The sequence below is a fragment of the Ixodes scapularis genome, unplaced genomic scaffold, assembly GCF_016920785.2.
Source record: "Ixodes scapularis isolate PalLabHiFi unplaced genomic scaffold, ASM1692078v2 PGA_scaffold2__306_contigs__length_199485367, whole genome shotgun sequence".
Classification (NCBI taxonomy): Eukaryota; Metazoa; Arthropoda; class Arachnida; order Ixodida; family Ixodidae; genus Ixodes; species Ixodes scapularis.
In genome coordinates this window covers 198,905,946-198,926,117 of record NW_024609857.1, presented here as the reverse complement: position 1 = coordinate 198,926,117, position 20,172 = coordinate 198,905,946, and the positions used below count along the sequence as shown (strand labels likewise).

General features: G+C 49.5%; 2 protein-coding genes across 2 annotated transcripts in view; one reads left to right on the top strand and one right to left on the bottom strand.

Moving 5' to 3' along the window:
- The window catches only part of LOC8041177 (sarcoplasmic calcium-binding protein 1), a 308,124-nt gene that overhangs the window by 72,950 nt on the left and 215,002 nt on the right, over positions 1-20,172 (top strand). The window lies entirely within an intron of this gene.
- LOC120838860 overlaps positions 19,294-20,172 on the bottom strand; it is a 31,599-nt gene continuing 30,720 nt past the window's right edge. The window contains exon 3 of the mRNA XM_040208963.1: positions 19,294-19,639. Within this exon, the coding sequence (XP_040064897.1) occupies positions 19,294-19,639 (346 nt within the window). The remainder of the gene's footprint in view (positions 19,640-20,172) is intronic.

The window sequence follows — 20,172 nt, the reverse complement described above, 5'->3', positions numbered from 1 at the left end:
GGCTGGCGATGCTGCAGCTCGACCTGGAAAAAGCGTTCGATCGCGTTTCTCATGAGGTAATTTTTAGTGTTCTTGAGCATACGAACGTAGGCTATGTTATTTGCGAGGGCTTAACGATGGCATGTACAAATTGCACGACTAGTTTGATTGTGAATAAGGAAGTCACTGAAGGTATCTGTAAGGCAAGATTGCCTGCTTTCGCCATTACTATTCCCGCTTTACTTAGAGCCTTTGTGCTTAAAGCTTATTCCTAATAATAAAATTCGTGGTTATAAACTGCAGTCAAGTGAAGCAAAGGTACTTTCCTTCGCGGATGATGTCGCAGTTATTTGTGTCGATCGAGATAGCGTACGTGAAGCGATAAATGGGGTTTCTTCTTTTTGTTCGCAAACAGGTAACGTGGTGAAGTTTGATAAATGCGTGGGTTTCTGGCACGGTGATTGGTCATGTATTACAGAAGTGTTCACGAATGTTAGGTGGGAGGCATTACCCACGAAGTATCTCGGAGTGCCTTTAGAACATTATCAGGACACTAAAAATTATAGGAACGAAGATACCGAAAATGTTAGATTAAAGGCAGAAAAGACTGGAGGGGTAGAGAATTATCCATGGTAACCTTTTTTTTATATTAAAAGTCTGGTATATATTGCGAGTGTTGTGTATGTCACGTATGAATGTGCAGAAGCTGCATAGGGTGTTTGCCGTTTTCATTTGGTTTTCGAATCAGGAGTGTTCTGCATGAACGAATTTATTTAGGTCAGTGCGAAGTGCACGGTTTGGGTTTATGACAATTGTTCATACCTAAGATTGTTTCACGCTTCACGTGTTTAAGCGTTGAAGGGAGACCTTTTTGCGCACGGTTGACCTAGTGCGTCTGCAAAACATTTCGTCAGAGTTTATGTTTTCGTCATCCACTGGGACAGGTGCTGCAGTGCAAGGGTATTTGAGAGAGGTGTCACCTTCTTTTCGCATATTGAAGGTCAGTTCTTCTTTTCTTTAAACTATGTTAGTACCGTGTCACAAAAAAAATTGTATCGAGATATGGTGGAGGTTCTGCTGCCTGTGCCGCTTTATCGTTTCCTATAGGCAGCCGGCAATGGCCAGGCTGCGCCGCAAGAGTGAGAGCCCACGGTTATACCCTGTCACGCTGTAACTTGGCAAAGGGTGAACGATAAGGCCCACATTGCGTGCCGAAGGCTTCGAAATGCGCGACGTATACGAGCGCAACGCACACATATTTGAGCATGACGCAGCGAAAAGCCTGATGCTTCTTCGGAGTAGAGGCGCACTCCGGTGATACGCAGTCACGTTCCCATTGGCCTGCCAGGGCAGTAGCTTCCGCTGTACTGGCACGTTACGCGGTCACGGCGTCGTGGGATACCCAGTATTTCTTGCTTTAGACACCAGGCTAAGCGGCGCCACAAGAGTAAAAGCTTACGTTTGAACAATGCAGCCGCCACTCCCTGGGGTACTCAATATTTCTTGCTTCAGTCGCTAGATGGCGCCAAACCAAACAGCATTGCAGGTTGCCTATACTGTAGAGGCCGTGGCCTAGATGTTTATAAAAAAAAGTTAAGATGCCGGTGAAGGCTAATGCTAAATCCCTTTTTTAACTTCATTGTGGCGTCCTACCCATAAAGCCATGGTTAGAGGAAAAAGGCATTTTTGTACCAGGGTCAACGCATTGCGTTTTATGCAAGCAATCAGAAACTGTAGAACACGTATTTACTTACTGCTGGGACGCTGTGTTTTAGTGGAATAAACTCCAGCGCACACTCAAAAAGGATTTCCCGATGACCACCAGAGAATGTAAATGGTGCATTTAATGACATGATACTACTGATCGGCCTTCACAGTCTTTAGAAAACAAGAGTAGGCGCACATCACGCTGATAAAGCAGTCCCCTCGGCGCGTGAATATTTTATAGAAAGTGTTGCCGGCATGCGTTAAGTGTTCCGGGCACAGCCCGAACAGTCAGATTAATTGCTCAGCCTTGATGGCTTAGTGTGTCTGAAAGAATTTTAATGACGCCACCAGCCAAGTTACGGCTGACACGTTTTTGCCTTACCTCTCTCTCAGACGTGAAGTTGCTGGTTTATGTATTTTTTACGAGATGTATCATGCTAACTCGTACTTAAATCAACGTCTTTTTATTCCACACCGTTCTACATTTCACCTCGCATCGATCATCACCTCAAACTTGGAATTCGTAAATGTAATACCAACGCATTTCTACAATCATTTGCCCCAAAAACTTCTTTGGAATGAAATCACCTTCCGACTTCCGTAATTTATATTGTTGATACCCAAATTTTCAAAAATGCTATAGCCACTTTTTATTGTCCCGAGCCGCCATGATACCTTATGTATTCTGCCCTTTTGTTTCGTTTTGTGTGTTATTTTGTTATTCCCACTCTCCCCTTTAAAGCCAACTGGCCCTGAGGGTATTTAAATAAATAAATAAACTCAGGAAGCTCCTGCCTACTGACAACCAGCCAGCTGCGCTGTCGATTGCCGAATTTGTTCAGGAGAAAGTTTAGCGGGCATTCCAACCGGAGGCTCCTGCCAGCATAGCAGCACCCGAGGAGCCCACTCTGACCTACGTCCCAGTAGCTCGGCAGTATTCGACGCCGTCTCAACGTGACCACCAGCGCCGCAGACTTTCCGACGTCGGCAAGGGCAGCCCCCCCAGCTTGTCCGCACCAAACAACAAGCCCCTAAAAAGACGGATGTGTGGCGCACGGCCGATGGACTACCGCTGTGTTATCACTGCGGCGAGGCCGATTACGTCTACCGAAGGTGCCCGTACCGATAAATGGACCTGCGAGGTTTTCCGCCGTACAACCCTCGCTCAAGATACGGCGAACGCCTTCGTGACATCGAGGAACACCTCCGTCGCCCTCCGTCACCAGCGCCGACAGCACCACGAGGTTCACGTTCTCCACCCCCCCGACGTTCCGCGTCGCCCTTCTATCGGTCGCGCCGTGACAAGCTGTCTCCCATTTTCCGCCGGAAAAACTAAGCGCGGCAACTCCCGGACGTGAGGTTGCCGTGAGCGGACGACGCAAAGAGCCTCCAAGAACGAAGGAGCGCTCCCACTGTCCCGACGCTACGCATCAAAACGACGCCCCTGCATTGGTGTTTAACAATCTAAACGTTATTATCGACGGCTACGGCGCATCGGCACTCGTAGACACCGGAGCAGACTACTCAGTCTTGAGTTGGAGGCTCTCTCGCCGCCTGCGAAAAGTAACAACGTCGTGGGAAGGCCCTCAAACAAGAACTGCCGGTGGGCACCTCATCGCACCAGTCCGGAGATGCCCTGCTCGCTTCGAGATCCACGGTGAGACGTGCCCTGTGAAGTTTGTCATTCCGCAAGAATGTGCGAGGGGCGTTATCCTCGAAATGGACTTTCTCTGCGAGTATGGCGCCATCATCGACCTCGGAGCAAACCAGTTGGCGCTACAAAAACCTGTTTCACCACCGGAAGAACTCAAAGCGACGTCATCCGCGGTCAGAGTCCTCGCAAGCCACGTGAACTTACCTCCGCGGTCGAGTGTTTTCGTCCCCGTCAGCATCACCGAAGCTTTCTGCGGCGAAGTTCTGCTCAAGGGAAGCTTCCAGTTGCTTCTAGGAAGAGGAATACGCTTCGCAAGAGAAGAAGCTGAACTTCAGGATGGGTGGACTATGGTCCTTGTGACGAACTTCCGAAATGAAATGCAATACCTGACGAAAGGTGCAGCCGTTGGCCACGTCGAGGAACTCCGAAACTCCGCCGCAATCGTCGCGATTTCTGACGAATCCTCGCAACCTCAGCAAGACAGTACATCGCCGGCGCAGCTCGACATTGACCCTAAGCTTCCGGGACCGAAACGACGGCAGCTCATTAACCTCCTCGCCGAATACCACGACTGCTTTCCGACATCGTTGAAGGTGCGCCAAACCGCCGTTGCGAAGCACCGCATCGTTGCCGAGGACGACGCGCGCCCTGTGCATCGATCGCCGTACAGTGTCTCCGTTAAAGAAAACGAGATGATTCAGGAGCAAGTTCAACAGATGCTGAACGAGGACATAATCCAAACTTCAAGCAGTCTGTGGGCCTCTACAGTCGTACTGGTTAAGAAGGACGGGACGCTTAGGTTCTGCGTGGACTACCGGCAGCTGAACGTGGTGACAAAGAAAGACGTCTATCCACTCCCCCAAATCGACGGCACGTTAGACCGGCTGCGCCACTCTCGATACTTTTCATCGATCAACCTGGAGAACGGCTACTGGCAAATCGAAGTCGACGAACGGGACCGAGAGAAGACAACTTTTGTCACGCCGGATGGACTGTAGGAGTTCAAGGTGATACCCTTCGGACTATGCACGGCGCCAGCAACTTTCCAGCGTGTCATGGACACCGCGCTGGCCGGACTGACGTGGCAGAGCTGTCTCGTCTACCTCGACCACGTCGTAGTGTTTTCCAGCGACTTCGGCAAGCACTTTTGACGACTACTAGTTGTTCTCCAGGCCATGAGGACCGCCGGACGCACCCTCAAGCCGTCAAAGTGTCGGTTCGCCTATGACGAACTGAAGTTCCTAGGCCACGTGTTTAGTAACGAAGGCACTCGCCCAGTCCCAGAGAAGACTCGCGCCGTCGCATTTCCAGCGCCGACAGACAAGAAGGCCGTACGAAGGTTCCTTGGACTGTGTGCCTAGTATCGGCGCTTCGTTCGGGGTTTCGCAAGGATTTCCGCACCGCTCACGAACCTCACAAAGAACGCCGAGAAGTTCGAATGGGCCGAGGAGCAGCAGTAAGCATTCGACGAGCTGAAGCGACTACTCCAGACTCCCTGTTCTTGGAGATTTTGATCAGGATGCGGAAACCGAGATTCACACGGACGCAATTAACGCAGGACTTGGCGCGGTCCTGGTTAAAGTGCACGAAGGCACCTAGCGAGTCCTCGCCTATGCAGGTTGGACACTGTCCAAGACGGAGAAAAATTACTCCACGACTGAGAAAGAATGCCTTGAGGTCATCTGGACAATCAAGAGGTTTCGCTTGTACTTGTACGGGAGCCCGTTCAGTGTGGTCACAGAACACCACTCGCTCTGCTGGCTTGCTAACCTCAAGGACCCATCAGGGCGCCTCGCTCGATGGAGTCTCCGACTACAAGAGTTAAACATGACTGTGGTCTACAAATCAGGCCGCAAGCACAGCGTCGCTGACTGCCTGTCCAAATCACCCTTCAAAACGCTTTCCAGCAGTGGCGACGATGATGACAAGTGCTTCCTAGGCGCAGTGAACACCGACTACATGACACGACATCAAAGAGACGATCCTGAGCTGCGCGAACTAAAAGACCACCTGGAAGGGTGCGGGAGTACCACGCCACGTGTTTTCTCACAAGCCCTGCCAACCTTCGCCATTTGACAAGGGTTACTCTACAAAGAGAACTTCGGGGGCCACAAGTCGCCATGGCTGCTGGTAATCCCGACCAACTTTTGAGAAGAGATCTTTCAAGCCTGCCACGACGACCCGACGTCCGGAAACCTTGGTTACAGCTGGACGCTGACCCGTATTCGTGAAAAGTATGACTGGCCCCAGCTCCCCAAAACCGTCCACCGATACACACGACCATGCCACGAGTGCCCGGGACGCAAGAAACCTCCGACGAGGCCGGCCGGCTTTTGTAGCCAATTCCTCCGCCGACTGCACCCTTCTAGCAGATCCGAATGGATCGACTTGGCTCTTTTCCGCCGTCAATGTCGGAAAGCGCTGGATAATCGTCGCCACAGATTATCTTATACGGTACGCCGAAACGAAATCCCTTCCTTCACGGACTGTTGTGGAAGCCGCCAAGTTCTTCATTGAGTCCAACGTCCTCCGGCACGACGCTCTCAAAGTTCTGATCTCAGACCGTGGACCATCGTTCATGGCCCAGCTGACACAAGCAATCCTTCGTCTCAGCCACACCAGCCATCACCGCACCACGGCGTACCACCCGCAGACCAACGGGATGACGGAGAGACTCAACAAGACCGTCGCCGACATGATATCGATGTACGTCGACATGGAGCACAAGACATGGGACGAAGTGTTGCCGTACGTCACATTTGCCTACAACACGGCCGTGCAAGAGACCACCGGGGTGACACCCTTTCGACTGGTTCATGGTCGCAAAGTAACGACAATGTTGGACGCGATGTTATCCAGATGCCAGCTCTTGACGAAAGCAACGACGCCCAGGTGGTTGCCCAATGGGCAGGAGAAGTCCATCAGCTCGCCAGACTCCGGATTAAAGCGCAGCAATGTGTCGACACTGGCCGCTACGACCTTCTTTAGGACGTCCACTTCCAGCCCGGAGACAGGGTGTGGGTGTGGACACCGATTCGCCGTCGCGGTCTCTGCGAGAAGCTGTTAAAACGCTACTTCGTACCCTACAAAGTGCTTCGTGGACTCGCGGATTTGAACTACGAATGGTACTCGGCGGAACACTGGCTTCATCCTGCCGCCCTCCACGACCGGAAGTCGTCCACGTAGTAAGCCTCAAGCCGTACTACGACTGATAGGACCATAAACTGCGGGTTTTTTACATACGTTCGATGGGACTTCATTTAACAAGCCTCCGCTGTGTGCCATTATTTTAGAGCGCAGCTCTTAGGGGCCCGTTCCCAACTTGAGCGGCGTCGCCGTCGCCGTCGCCGTCGGCGTCGGCGTCGGCGTAACCAAGGTCATCCCAAGGTCACGTGCCCCCCAAGGTCATCTCAAGGTCACGTGACCCCCAAGGTCACCCCAAGGTCACGTGACCCCCAAGGTCACGTGACACCCAAAGTCACGTGACCCCCTGAAGTCACGTGACCACCCGAGGTCACGTGACTCCCATCCCCCGAGGTCACGTGACCCCCCCCCCCCCGAAGTCACGCGACACCCCCAGGTCACGTGACCCCCGCCGAGGTCACGTGACCTCCCCGATGACGTCATCGTCACTGATGACGTCATAAGTGATGATGACGATGACGATGCGGATGCCGGTGAGGTCATCAGTGACGTCACTGTGACGTCATCAGTGATGATGACGATGACGATGCGGATGCCGGTGAGGTCATCAGTGACGTCACTGATGACGTCATCAGTGATGATGACGATGCGGATGCCGGTGACGTCATCAGTGACGTTGACGTCATCGGGAGGTCACGTGACCTCGGCGGGGGTCACGTGACCCTGAGGGTGGTCACGTGACCTGGGGGTGTCACGTGAGTTCGGGGGGGGCATCCGCATCGTCATCGTCACAGATGACGTCATCAGTGACGTCACTGGTGACGTCATCGACATCCGCATCGTCATCGTCATCATCGCTGATGACGTCATCGGAGTCCGCATCGTCATCGTCACTGATGACGTCATCAGCGACGTCACTGATGACATCATCGGCATCGTCACGTGACCCCCCAAGGTCACGCGACCCCCCCAGGTCACTTCACCCCCCCAGTACCCTTCCCTCCTCCTCCTCAAGAGCTGCGCTCTAATTCGGTGTTACAGGGAGTTGTAAACGGCTTTCACTTTTTGGTTTTACTGCTTTGTTTTTGGCACGTTGCATCGAGACGATGCAATTTTAAAAGGGGGGAGTAATGCCGCGCGCGTTGCCGAGTGAGCTCGTGGCCGAATAGTTTCCGCGCTTGGCTATCACGCGGAGGCTCCGGGTTCAATTCCATTGAGCGGACTCCTCTTGTATTTATTCTTTAAACTCGACATTCTCGTAAGCTCGAGAACCTTCTCGTCGAATGGAGTTCAGAATGTTTTACGCGCCAAATATTCTACGCCGAATGTTCCAGAAACCCACGAAGGTACAAAAGGTGCTCCGCGTGGCTGTCCGGGGTCAGTCTCGCCCCAGCGTTCAATCCTGCTGTTACGCCGACTTCGACGCCCGCGGCGCTTTGTTGTGATCTTCTGTTTCCTTTTTGTTTTGGGCACAAGTTCGCCCCATTAAACATTTCAGTTTCCTGAGTTATTGTTTGCTTCGTCACCTCGTCATTCGTGACAATATCTGAGAATAAAAGCTGCCAGCTTGGCATCCTCCGATAGATCAGCTGGCTGGGGTAGAATGTCTTGCTCAGCAGCCGAGTGAACTGGGCAGCACTGGCACCAGGTGACGCGGGCGAGAGCACGCGGGGAACATGCGACGTGCAGAGGGGACTAGCAGGGACATCGGTGCCTCGATACACACCACAGTTTCTCGGCCGGACGGATCGGTGGCGCCATCTAAGGTTCAAATTTTAAGCTTCTTCAAGATGGCCGCCGTGGGACCTCAGCCTTACCGCTCCTCCGATGGAATATGAATACTTGGAAACTGGACCATTTTTACATACTTTTAGAACGAAACATTTGTTGATTGTCGGAGACATTTCCCAGTACCCGCACTAGCTGAAAACCGACCCACGAAAACTTTTTCCAACGAGGAGGAAAATCCTTCTCGCCACCCTTCCGATTTCCCCCTCTCCCACTCTGCTATCTCGACGACCGGGGACTTCTTTTGTTGCTGCGTCTTAGGGTGGGACAAGCCAAGATAAGCTCATTATCCGGGATTCACAAAGGCAGCGGTAGCGGCGGGGGGGAGGCGATTTTGTATCTTCGAGTCCTCAAATAGCGCGGGCGAATCTTTCCTTTTGTCTCAATTCCACTTCTACGCTTCCGCAAATTATGAATGTGGTAGGTTGGTCCAGTGGCTTAGAGTTCACTTTTTGAAAGGAACCGAAAATAAAAAAGAACGGACCATTACAAGCTGAGCTATGCAAGATGCTTGAAGAGAGCCTGTCGTAATGAAAATGAACTGCTTTAGTATAGTAATTCGGGTCAGTGGGTTTAATAAATGTAATCCCCTTTTGAAAGCCTCCGAAAAGACAAAGCTACCCGGACGAGCTGAGTGACGTAAGGCGCCTCGTATTGTTCAGGTTTTCCCGGTTTTTTATGTACTTTCGGCGCTCCTCAAAACGCACAAAGTTCGGTTTCTAAACGCTGTTTTTTTTTTTATTTTCGCACAGAAATAAGACAAAAATACGCCATATTTTTTTTCACATCAGTGCAATGCAATAGAGACTTCTATTTCCAGCAAGCTGCTTTCCGCTATGCTTCCATGTCATCCTCCAGACCGCGAACGTTTGTGCACAGTAATTAAACTATTTACATCTAAATTGACATCCACTATAATCATGTCGTATTACACCTGAGACTGCGGTGGAAGAAATCGGAAGAACTTTCAGTAGAAGCCTAGCGGACTATAAATCCACTATAAATCTTGTACTCTCTCTTAGAAGCAGTATGTTAGTGCACATGAATTCCCCCAGCGTCTTGCCTTCTAATCGCGTGGAAGAAAAATGCAAATATCCCGGGCATGATTTGTGCAGAAGGCTAGATTCAGTGGTCGCCTCTTATTTCTGGAAACTTCCTGACAGATTCACTCATCTCTGCTACGTCACGGCGCGGTGGTGGCGCGTCGGTCGCACTTCCGGTCTGGGGCTGTCCCCAGACCGGAAGTGCTGGTTTTGTTTTGTTTTGTAATGCAAGATTTTTTTTTTTTTTTTTACTTTGATGCGATGCTTCCACCTCCGTTGGGCTTTTCTGCGATAAATAGAAGCGCGGTAGGTTACCAAGCCAATGTATGCAGTCCCTTCAAAGCAGACCTGTGCCGATCTCGCATACTCTACTCAAGAGAGTGGATTAAAGCGACAGCTTTAAGGAGCACATGGCACAAAAAATTCGGCGTCGGTGGGACGGGAAAGTCCTGATAAGTCATTCATTCGCCTTAAATAAAATAATGCAAAAACTTTTAGCCGGAGGCGGGATTCTAGCCCCCTCGTTTGTTTAAATACTTTGGGAAGTAATTTGATATGTTACGCAATAAAGAAAAAAAAGAAAGAAATGTTACAAATCAGTGTTGGCGGTAACCCTTTCCAACTAACGGCGTTACCGGTAACGTGTTATTTTTTCGGGTAACGTTGTAATGTACTCGTTACTTTTTTTAAACGGTAACGGGAACGTTACTACGTTACTTTTTTCGAGTAACGTGTAACATTGCTACGTTACTCTTTACTTAATCTTCCCATGATTTAAAAAAAATACGCTTAAATGTTTTGTCTTTTTGCGAGTGTGCGTTTTTTTGCCTTTTTTCTTGATAGTATGAAGGTGGAACAATGAAAAGACAAGGTCACGGTGTGGGTCGACATAATATTTGTCGAAAAATGGCGCTTATGCATTCTTGTACGGTAAGACGAGTAAAACGCGTAAATTCATAACGAAAAAGTACCGCCAAAGTAACGTGCGTTACTTTTAACGGTAACGGTCACCTCAAAATAAAAGGAACGCGCTACGCGTTCCTTTTATTTTGAGGTGACGTAGGTTTATAAAGCGTTATTTGCACGTAACGAGCTCCGTATTCCCTCACTTTTTTCGGTGACGCCTGCAACACTCTTGCAGATCCATTTGATCGTGAGTATTTGCTACTCGATCTCAAATACATTTCCCGGTAGCTTGTAGTTTTTATATCAAGTACATTCTTCAATCTTTCCAAAACAAATTTTCGATTGAATATTTTACGGGAATAGTAATCGGCACACCCCAGTGCAGATTTCAACCTATTGCAACCTTGAAGAGGAAACGACCGATAATTAAAAAAAGAAACAAGCCAAAACCAAATATACAGACTTAAACTGCCAAAAAATAACAAAATAGAAGGATCGTCGAAAAAACACCCGAAACAAAAACGCCTACATGTTTTACTTTGCTGCTGTAAGATCCGTGATAACCCGATTTTTTCCTGAGTATGGCGATTGCCATAAGAATGGAAAGAAGCTACGCGCGGGATAGGAACCGTGCGGATCTAATTCAAGCCCCGACCAGGGCGCCCCTAGCGGCAAACGGGTCCGTTGCATCGGGCATCTTCTGCAGTCGCTGCGTTGGTTGTGCGTGATAGTCAAGGGCTGTAGTGGGATAGCGCTGTGATTTCTGAGATTGCTATTCCGCACCAAGAAAGCCGCAACAATTGCTGCGTGGTCGGCAAGATCGCGCACGGCACGAAGTACTACATCGTCCCTTCGAAGCCGTACGAGGCGGAGTACTGCGCGACCTGGGTACGACTTGTGCGTCCATACAGGTTAGTGGTGTTTCTTACCTTCCAGTTCGCGCTTTGTTTAAGCTGCTGACGAATAATACAATTAACTCTTTTTCTCTTCTAGCGACGATGGAGCAGCATCGACACCGACGGCAAACATGCAGCAAATACTTCACCGGAATCGAGAAGCGGAATGCGGTCGCCCTCCTAAGCCTACCGTTGGATGTTTCCATCAGCCTACAGGAAGATAGTAAAGAGAATCGCGGAACGGCGCGAAAAAAAATCGCCCAGTTATTGTCAAGCTGATTCAGAAATAAACGTACATAATTACCGCGGTCCACTCAACGCCAACAAATTTTTTTTGCGGGCGCGCTTAATTTTGTTTGCAGAGTACGGCGCTCCGTGACATCCACTTGTCCGTCGAAACGGACGTCCTTCACGTCGCACACGCGGCCAGATTCATGAAACAGTTTTCTCTTCGTCATATTGGCACCACGGAAGAAGCTTTCTGGATTCGTAACCGCCTTAAACACCGTCGTAATCACCCCGGGAACACTGTCCGCTGTGCTGCTAATCGCCACTGCTTCCCCTCGATGATTCTGCACCGGCTACCGAAGAAGCTTTCCGGATTCTTAGTCGCCCACTGTCCTCTGTGCTGTTCGTTGCTATTACTTCGCGATGATTCTGAGCCGGCGGCACCGGCTTCCGAAGGAACTTTCCGAACTCGTAACTGCCTTAAATTCCGCCGTAATCACGACGGGGACACTGTCCGCCGTGCTGTTCGTCGCCATTGCTGCCCGATGCTCCTGCGGCGGCTACCGCCAGGTCGCGGCGAACAATAGGCGACCGCCGCGACACGGCCGGCTTGCTCGCTTCCTATGGGGTCCCAAAGTGCGAGCAATGAATCGCCCCATAGTTGAAAGCCTTCTTGAAAGGGTTCATGCAACTTAGCATGAAGAAAGAATACAAAAATGAACAACCGCGAGAAAAACAGTAGCGCATCCTCGTGTTCACATCTGCCTTCCTTTTTAAGTTTAGCTATTTTTTTATGCAGCGGGTGTGGTACCCTATTTGAAAAAGGCGCCGCAAGTGCCAGACCTATTGTATATCAGCCCTCCTTGTTATTCAGTCATTATTTTGCGTATAATATGAAACTCGTTTAATGCGAACTCCGAACATAGTGACTCGCGGTGCTCAGTAAAACGATGCCTCAAAGGTGTGCATTATAAAACCACCAGAAGATGGAATTATCAGCGAAGTTACTATGGATAGAGTTACCTCACTTTGCTCTTTTGTCTAAACACATCTTGTAACATGCACCAGCGAGGTATCCTCTTTGTACTAGGGCTGCATAGAATGTCACTGCGATTTTATTTTGTTTGCTTCCGTTGCTTTCAAATAAAACATTCTAGTGTCATGGATGCAGATGCAAATTACGCAATACGTAACTAGTTTCGGAGGTAATTGAATTACAGGTGCCAGTATTTATACTCTACTCCAAATATTTTGCAGGGAAAACATCTTTCGTAGTGCTCTAAACATTTTATTGAGCAGGTATTCAGTAACTTTAAATATTATTATCGAGTTTCTTGTCCACCACTGCTTTAAAGGCGTCATCCGAATTGGTGGGCACGCTGTAGAGTCACTAGATAGTATAAACCGTCCGTAATACTTTACCAATCAATCAATTAATTGACTGACAATTTAAGTAACCAATCGTCCTTCATCCAACTGCAAACCTTGGCGCAAAGACATTGTACAAGCACCTGCGTGGCATGTGTTTTGCGACCGGGTCCCTCATTGATAAGGTAAAACTAATCTGAATGCAAACATCGCATCAACTGTATTTCAAATACAAGTATTTGAAATACGTATTTCAAATACTTTGTGTATTTTGCATTTGTATTTAATTACAAATCTGGTAATGTATTTGACGTGTGTATTTAAATACTAATACGTGCGTATTTCAAATAAAATTTAATTAAATGCAATTTTGTGGGTAAAAATACATCCCTCAAATTTATTGTCACTGTCCAGAGCAGCAAGAAAACTACGTTCTGCACCGAATGCAGTGTCTCTCAATGAAGCACAAGCGTTTAGTGACTTTGTGATTACGGTGCTAGCCCAGGGCAAGAATAGTGACGAAATCGACGTTTACTGGCAGCCTGGCTAAATAAGTGCCTGTGACAACTTGTGATGCTTTCCAGCCTGATTTCCATCCACATTTTTGCCTGGAACAATCTAAATGCCCGGGTCGTCCAGATTTTCGTAACTGGTGCGAGTTCCAACAATAAAGAAATTCTCTAGCTAGTGCTGCGCGCCTTGGTCGTCTCGGTTCTTTGTTGGTCTATACCAAAATGTAATCGACAAAAAGCTGCTTGAAGCTCTGTACTTTTTTCACCTATTACGTCCAAGCTGACCACATTTTTTTGTGATTATATTTCTATTACGTTGCTAGAGCCTCGCACACTAACTCCCGAGTGTGCGATGCAAAATTAGAATGAGATACCAAGAAATCCGTTGCAGGTGCCCTGAAGTCGATGACGCAAATTTTGAGGAATGTATTTGGAAAAGTATTTGGAGGAGACCAAATACATTTGGTTGTATTTGTATCATGTACTTAAATGCTTCTTTGGAAATGTAATTAGATTTGTAATAGACCCTTTCAGAAATTCAGTGCCATCTGGTGGTTCGTAGAGCAGTTTAGGTTTTGCCCTATCAATGGCGGAAATGAACTTGTATCGGCACCGTCACTTTCGCAAGTCGACGGCATGCGAGGAATTGTTCAGTGTGAGTTCTTTCTCGATCACTTTCAGGTCGATGGTGACCAAGAACGTGCATTCAGAACAAAGCTCCAACCCACTGAGATGCCTCGAGAAAATTCTGTACACCAAAGTGCTTTAAAGCCGATTGTGTGCCACGACAGATTGACTGAATCTGAGCAATTAGAGATAAACGCTTACGTAGCTCTTGTGTTCCAGCCCTACTTCGCTTCGTACTGACCCCCGAACGTACAGGCCTCGCAATATCCGCTTAGGAGCATCTTCAACGTCTTCCTTTATCAGTCACTAGAAGGCCGCCATTCGTATGGCACAGATGCCGTTCCACAGATGATGATAGTGATCAAAGTGGCCAGACTGAATTTCGGAAAGGGTCTATTAAATACATTTTTGACGAAGTATTTTGTATTTGTATTTCGATACATATTTGCATGTATTTCGCCCATCCTTGCATCAACATCGCTTAAAATGGGATACTAAACTCTGTTCAGCCTTAAGTTGAGACTAGAAGCTCCCCTTTTGGCGCGAACGTTCTGCCCCAGCTAACATAATCATGACCGCGCAGGAGCACGCAACCAAATCACTGCAGAAGCCAGCGAGCTCGCGCTGAGTGAACGGTGTATATCGACACTAGATTCCTGCCAAATTCTTGTGAGCATCCCTCAGACAAACGGCTATCTCAAAGTACTCTCGAGATGACTGACTTGCCGTCACGTGACGACGTGACATAACCTCGTAACGCCAGTCAAGTCATCTATCTGGTCACGCGCTTTCAGATCTATGCTCTTTCTGTGACGTTCTTCATTCTTTATTCAATAATTACCCGGCAGTGTATAGGAGCCGTTACATCAGAGGATTTACGAAGATTTAAAGAAAAACACATCCTCCTTCAAACAGCACACATGTTCTTCCGTGAACCGATTCCATAGTGAAATCCTTCGAACGAAAAATAATTAGCAAACATGCTTTCGTAGCGTGGTACACTGTTATGTTTAGACTATGATCATTCCGACCAGGTATATAGGGTGTCCCAAGTCACCAGGCTCGATCTAAAATGGCCCGTAAAAATCGGCGCCCTACAGGAAACAATCTCAAATTTTCGTCAAAGATGTATTTCACAGGTCGCTTTTAAAACGCAACTCTTAGGCGCCCGTTTCCGGCTTGAGCGGCGTCAGCGTCGCCGTCGGTGTCGGCATCGGCGTCGCCGTTGGCTAACCGCGCGGTGCATTATGGGACGCGTGACGTCACTGATGACGCCATCAGTGACGTCATCAGTGAAGTCATCGGCACAGTCATCGTCACTGATGACGTCATCGGCATCCGCATCGTCATCGTCCCTGATGACGTCATCAGTGACGTCATCGGCATCGGCATCACCATCGTCATCGTCACGTGACGATGACGATGCCGACTCGTCAGCTGACAAAGAGGACGTGTTTTCTGGAGCTCCTGCGAAGCTAAGTTATTTTTGGTGTATTTAGTTGCGGGTGTGTTTATGGGGTAGTAGAAAACAGTTTTTAAGGTAGTGATAGGATAGGCTTGCTTGTTGGATCTTCTTCGTTGGTGGTGTTGCGCGCTAAAGACAATAGGCCCACCCCATTGGGGTTGATCCTCCAGGTTTTACAGGCCTACTGCAAAGCATTTTTGGTCTTATGCTAGTGGTCTTATGGGTACACGAAAGCAGTTTTTAAAGGAGCGATAGGATAGTCGGGTTAAAGCAGGCTTTTTAGGTAGGGCCACGAGACCGAACCACCTACACATTTGAAGCTTTTGGCGGCCTAGTTGGTTGTGTGGGCAGTGGCGTACCCAGGCTTTCTTGGTTTTGAGTTTTGGTGGGATATTTGTCGTGGGGTCGCGCTGTGTGTCGGTAGACAATGGTGAATACGCGACAGAAGAAGGATGCGCAGCCTAAAGTAAAAGAAGGACCCAATGTAGAATGTGGAGAGTGTGGCCGTTGGTGCTGCATGATGGAGACGGTGTTCAAAACTGCAGCAGAAGCCGAGGAGGGCAGCTTTACCTGCCGGAGTTGCGAGAAGGTAGAACTTGGTTATGGGAGAATAGGAAGGGAATGGGCGGATACGGTTCAGGAGTTGAAGCGGGAGATACGAGTAGTGTTGCAGTCGCTGCGGGTCGTCACAGTAATCGTTCTATTGTCACACAACGAGCAACGCTTTAATATTTACACCGCTGAGAATAGTACATCGGCATTCGAAAGCTTGCAAGGTCAAAACGTTCAATCGTTCACGTTCATCGTCGTCGTCGTTCTTCTTTTCCTTTTCCCCGCTTTTCGTACGCACGTGCCGGGGCAGCTTAGCAGACTTCTTTCTTTTCTGCTTCTACTCCTTGTTCGTCTAACGCCAACAGAGGTTTATCCGACGTTAGTTGCAACACACTTTCCACCGAATGGGTTCGAACCCATTCTAAATTTCAGTTACTTCTATTGGATGAAGCAATTGTACCGGTCGTTTCAGCAACAATCCCCTGTTTAAACGCACGACACATGAACGAATCTTTCCATCCCGACGGAAAAACACCTCATCAATCCTGCCCATCTTCCACAGCAAACGTGAAAGCTGCTCCTTAAAGGGGCCCTCCGGAGCTTTCTGCGATCGTCTGTTTATGTTGTTATATTGCGTAGGTTAATATGTATACAAAGTTTTAGATTACAAAACCGTTTATTAAGCAGATGCCAGTAGAAATATATCGAGACTATTTTCTCTTAGAAGACAATCCCCCATTCCCTGCCCATCGCTAAAACTTGACCAATGGAAATGCTGCATCTCGCGGTGAATGCGAACGTTATTATTGCAGCACTTTTTAAGCTTGTTGTAAATTAGAGTTTGAGAAAAACGTAAACTGATTGTGGTGCAAGAGGCATAGTCCGCAATTATCGCTCCAAAACCAGCGAGCTATGTTTTCTCCCCGCAAGCTTGTTGCTAGGGGGTGATGCGTCGGCGCGTCGGCTCGTCTGCTTCCCGGGGCGTCTACAGGCGTGCGTTTGCGGTACACGTGTTCCTTCTTCCCGTGGATCCCCACTCCGAAGCGAGTTTTGCAATCCTTCCACGTCAACGAGTCAAACTTTTCTTTGTCATCTGTGGAATGCGACTGCGTATTGCAGTAGCAGGGCGACGGTGCGGTGCGACGAACGACGACTGCCGAGCACGAAGTCCGGGCCCCTTCACGACGGTCCGCGCGTGTTCGAGAGATTTCTCCGCGGGTCGGCGGACGGCCGCGTCGGTGACGCACAGTGACGCCGGAATCCTTCGCTTGCTATTGGCTGACGCGTAAATAGATGCCCCTCCCGTTTTCTGGGGTCATCTCAGAAAGGGGGGCGCGCCGGGGACTTTGATATCAATTTTAATAGGGAAATCCGCCGCGCATGACGGTAATTTTATGATTTTTAGGATCCTTAGGGCCTGTAGATTGAGTTACCGCCATAAATAGACCATCGCAGAACGCTCCGGAGGGCCCCTTTAAGCAGGACAAGCTGTCCAACCTGAATGGGTGTGCATTTCCGTTGCTTTCTCTCATAGGCGGATCGGAGCTTTCTTAGATAGTCCGATCGCCACGTCTCCCAAAATCTGTTAAGAACCTCCTTGCTGCGTCTCCAAAGCTGGCGGAGCACCTCAGGTGACGAAGCGAAGTCTTTTTTCTCCGCCACCGGAAGCGCCGTCAGCCTTCGTCCCATGAGGAAGCTTGCAGGAGTGAGCGACTCGCCCTCGTCGATCTCATTGTAGACAAATGTGAGAGGCCGTGAATTTACTACGGCTTCAATCTCGCATAGAACTGTATGTAATTCTTCCGAGTCCAAACATTTCTTACCGATAACTTTCCTGAGCCCAACTTTCACCGATCGGACGAGTCGCACGTAGAAGCCTCCCCACCATGGCGCCCGCTCAACAATATAGCGCCACACAATATTCGCGTTGGCGAAGTGGTCTACCACCTCTGGGTGTCGGAGCGTCTTCCAGAGTTTGGCCAAGTCATTGGACGCCCTCTTGAAGGACAGTGCATTGTCCGAGTACACGATGCGACACAAACTCCTTCGCGACACAAACCTTCGGAACGCAAGCAAGAAGCTTTTTGTCGAAACGTCCGGCACGAGCTCCAAGTGCACCGCGCGCGTGACGGCAGAGGTAAACAAGGCGATGCATGACTTATGCGTGAGTTCATTTTTTTGCACGTACATCGGCCCCGCAAAGTCTATGCCGACCACCTCAAAGGGATCAGCCTGCGTGGTTCTTGTACTCGGCAAAGGTCCCTTTGGAGCACTGGCAGGAGTGGCACTGAACCTCTGGCAGGTAACGCAAGCATGCACTACCTTCTTCACCAATTGCCTTCCGCGGATGACCCAGTATCTTTCGCGAAGCTGGATGAGAGTGTCTTGTGGCCCCCCGTGCATCACCTGTCGGTGAGCTTCGATGGTCAGCAAGGCAGAATGCCGGTGTTCGTTGGGCAGCAGGATGGGTTCACGTTCATCACGAGTCAGGTTTGCTGATCGGATACGGCCTTTGATCCGGAGCACTCCCTCTTGGTCGACAAATGTTTGGAAATTTCGCAAGGCTGAACCAGGCGTCGCTGCTTTTTTTTTCAGCTGCACAACTAATCTCGGAGGCAAACGTCGAGCTTTGTGCCTTCTTTATCCAAACGGTTTGTGCTGCTTGGATCTCCTCAGCGCTCAGCGGTCCAGTAGTTTTGATTGGTGATCGAAGGTTATGGACAAACCGAAGCACCCAGGCTGTTGTTCGGTGCAGTCTCGCCGCCGAACTGAATCTCGAGCTGTCCATGAACCCCACGAAAGTGTCTGCAGGCACTAGCGTGACTACAACTTTCGAAGCTTTCTCCTCGAGCTCGTCGTGGGAAAGCACCCCAACAGTTTCTTCGGGCCATTCGGTTGCTGGAAGCTGTAACCAAGTTGGTCCGGTCCACCAGAGTGAAGCAAAAAGCAGTCGATCAGCTTTCAGCCCTCGGGTCGTCAAATCTGCGGGATTTTCCTTACCCGGGCAGTGGTGCCACTTTGCGTCCCCTGAGTTTCCTTGTATCTCCAGTACTCGGTTTTTGACAAACGTTTTCCACCTGTAGGCCTCTCCTCTTATCCAGTGCAAAGTGATCATCGAGTCCGTCGAAAAGTGAACTTCGTCCACCTGGATTTCGAGGCATGTCTTGACGTACTTCAGTAGTCTCGATCCGATCAAGCTTGCCATGAGCTTCAGTCTCGCCAAGGAAATCTCCTTCAAGGGGGCGACGCGGCACTTAGCGAGCAATATTGTCGCCTTCTTCGTTCCCCTGTCGTCAGTTGAACACAGAAAAATAATCGATCCGTAGGCGGAAGAGCTGGCGTCGGAGAACACATGCAACGCTCTGTGTATGATTATGTTGCTCAGTCCGCTGTCGTAGTACCTGGGCACGCTGATCTGACCCCGTTAGGTGAGCTCGTCGCACCAGCTCTCCCAGTCTCCCATCAGTTCACCCGGCAGTGCATCATCCCAACGCAGGTTCCGCTTCCAGGTCTCTTGAAACAAAATCTTGGCTCGGGTCACGAAAGGAGAGAGGAAACCTAGTGGGTCGTAGAGTCGCGCCGTGGTCTGGGGCACGAATCGTTTGTTGTTTCTGCGTTGGCTTGTAAACTCGACCACCTGTTCTGTTGTGAAAGACAGTTTGTCTTCGTTCGACTCCCAGGTTATACCCAGCACTTTCACCACTCCCGTCAGCTGTCCAAGGGCTCTCTCTTCCGATACGTTGTCCTCCAGCATTTTCTTTAGGACCGCACTGTTGGACCCCCACTTATGAAGCTTCATCCCAGCTGCCTCGAATATTTTGGTCGCCTCGGCGTAGAACTTCTGGGCCGCCTCCTTACTTTCTGTGCCGGTCAAGAGGTCGTCCACATATACTGATTTTTTTTCAGTTTTTCTGCTGTTTGTGGGAACTCGCTCTCCATAACTTGGTAATGGTGCTGTAGGGTTATTCCCAATAGGAAAGGACTGCATGTGGTACTCAACGTTACCCTTGTCATACGCCAGACCTCGACTTCTGGGGTTGGTTGGTCTGGGTGAGGCGGTTCTTTATATCAGAGAAACCGCAAGGCGTCGCGGTCCTCCTCGTGTACACCGATCTGAAGGAAGGCTTTCTCGACGTCTGCAATTAGTGTTGCCCGATGTTGCCTAAACCTCAAGAGTAGGGCCACCAGGTCTGGATTCAGGTTCGGACCGCCTTCAAGGTTGTCGTTCAATGATCTGGAATTCGGTCCGTGCGAAGAGGCGTCGAACACGATCCTCATTTTTGTCGTGCTGCTATCCTCTCGT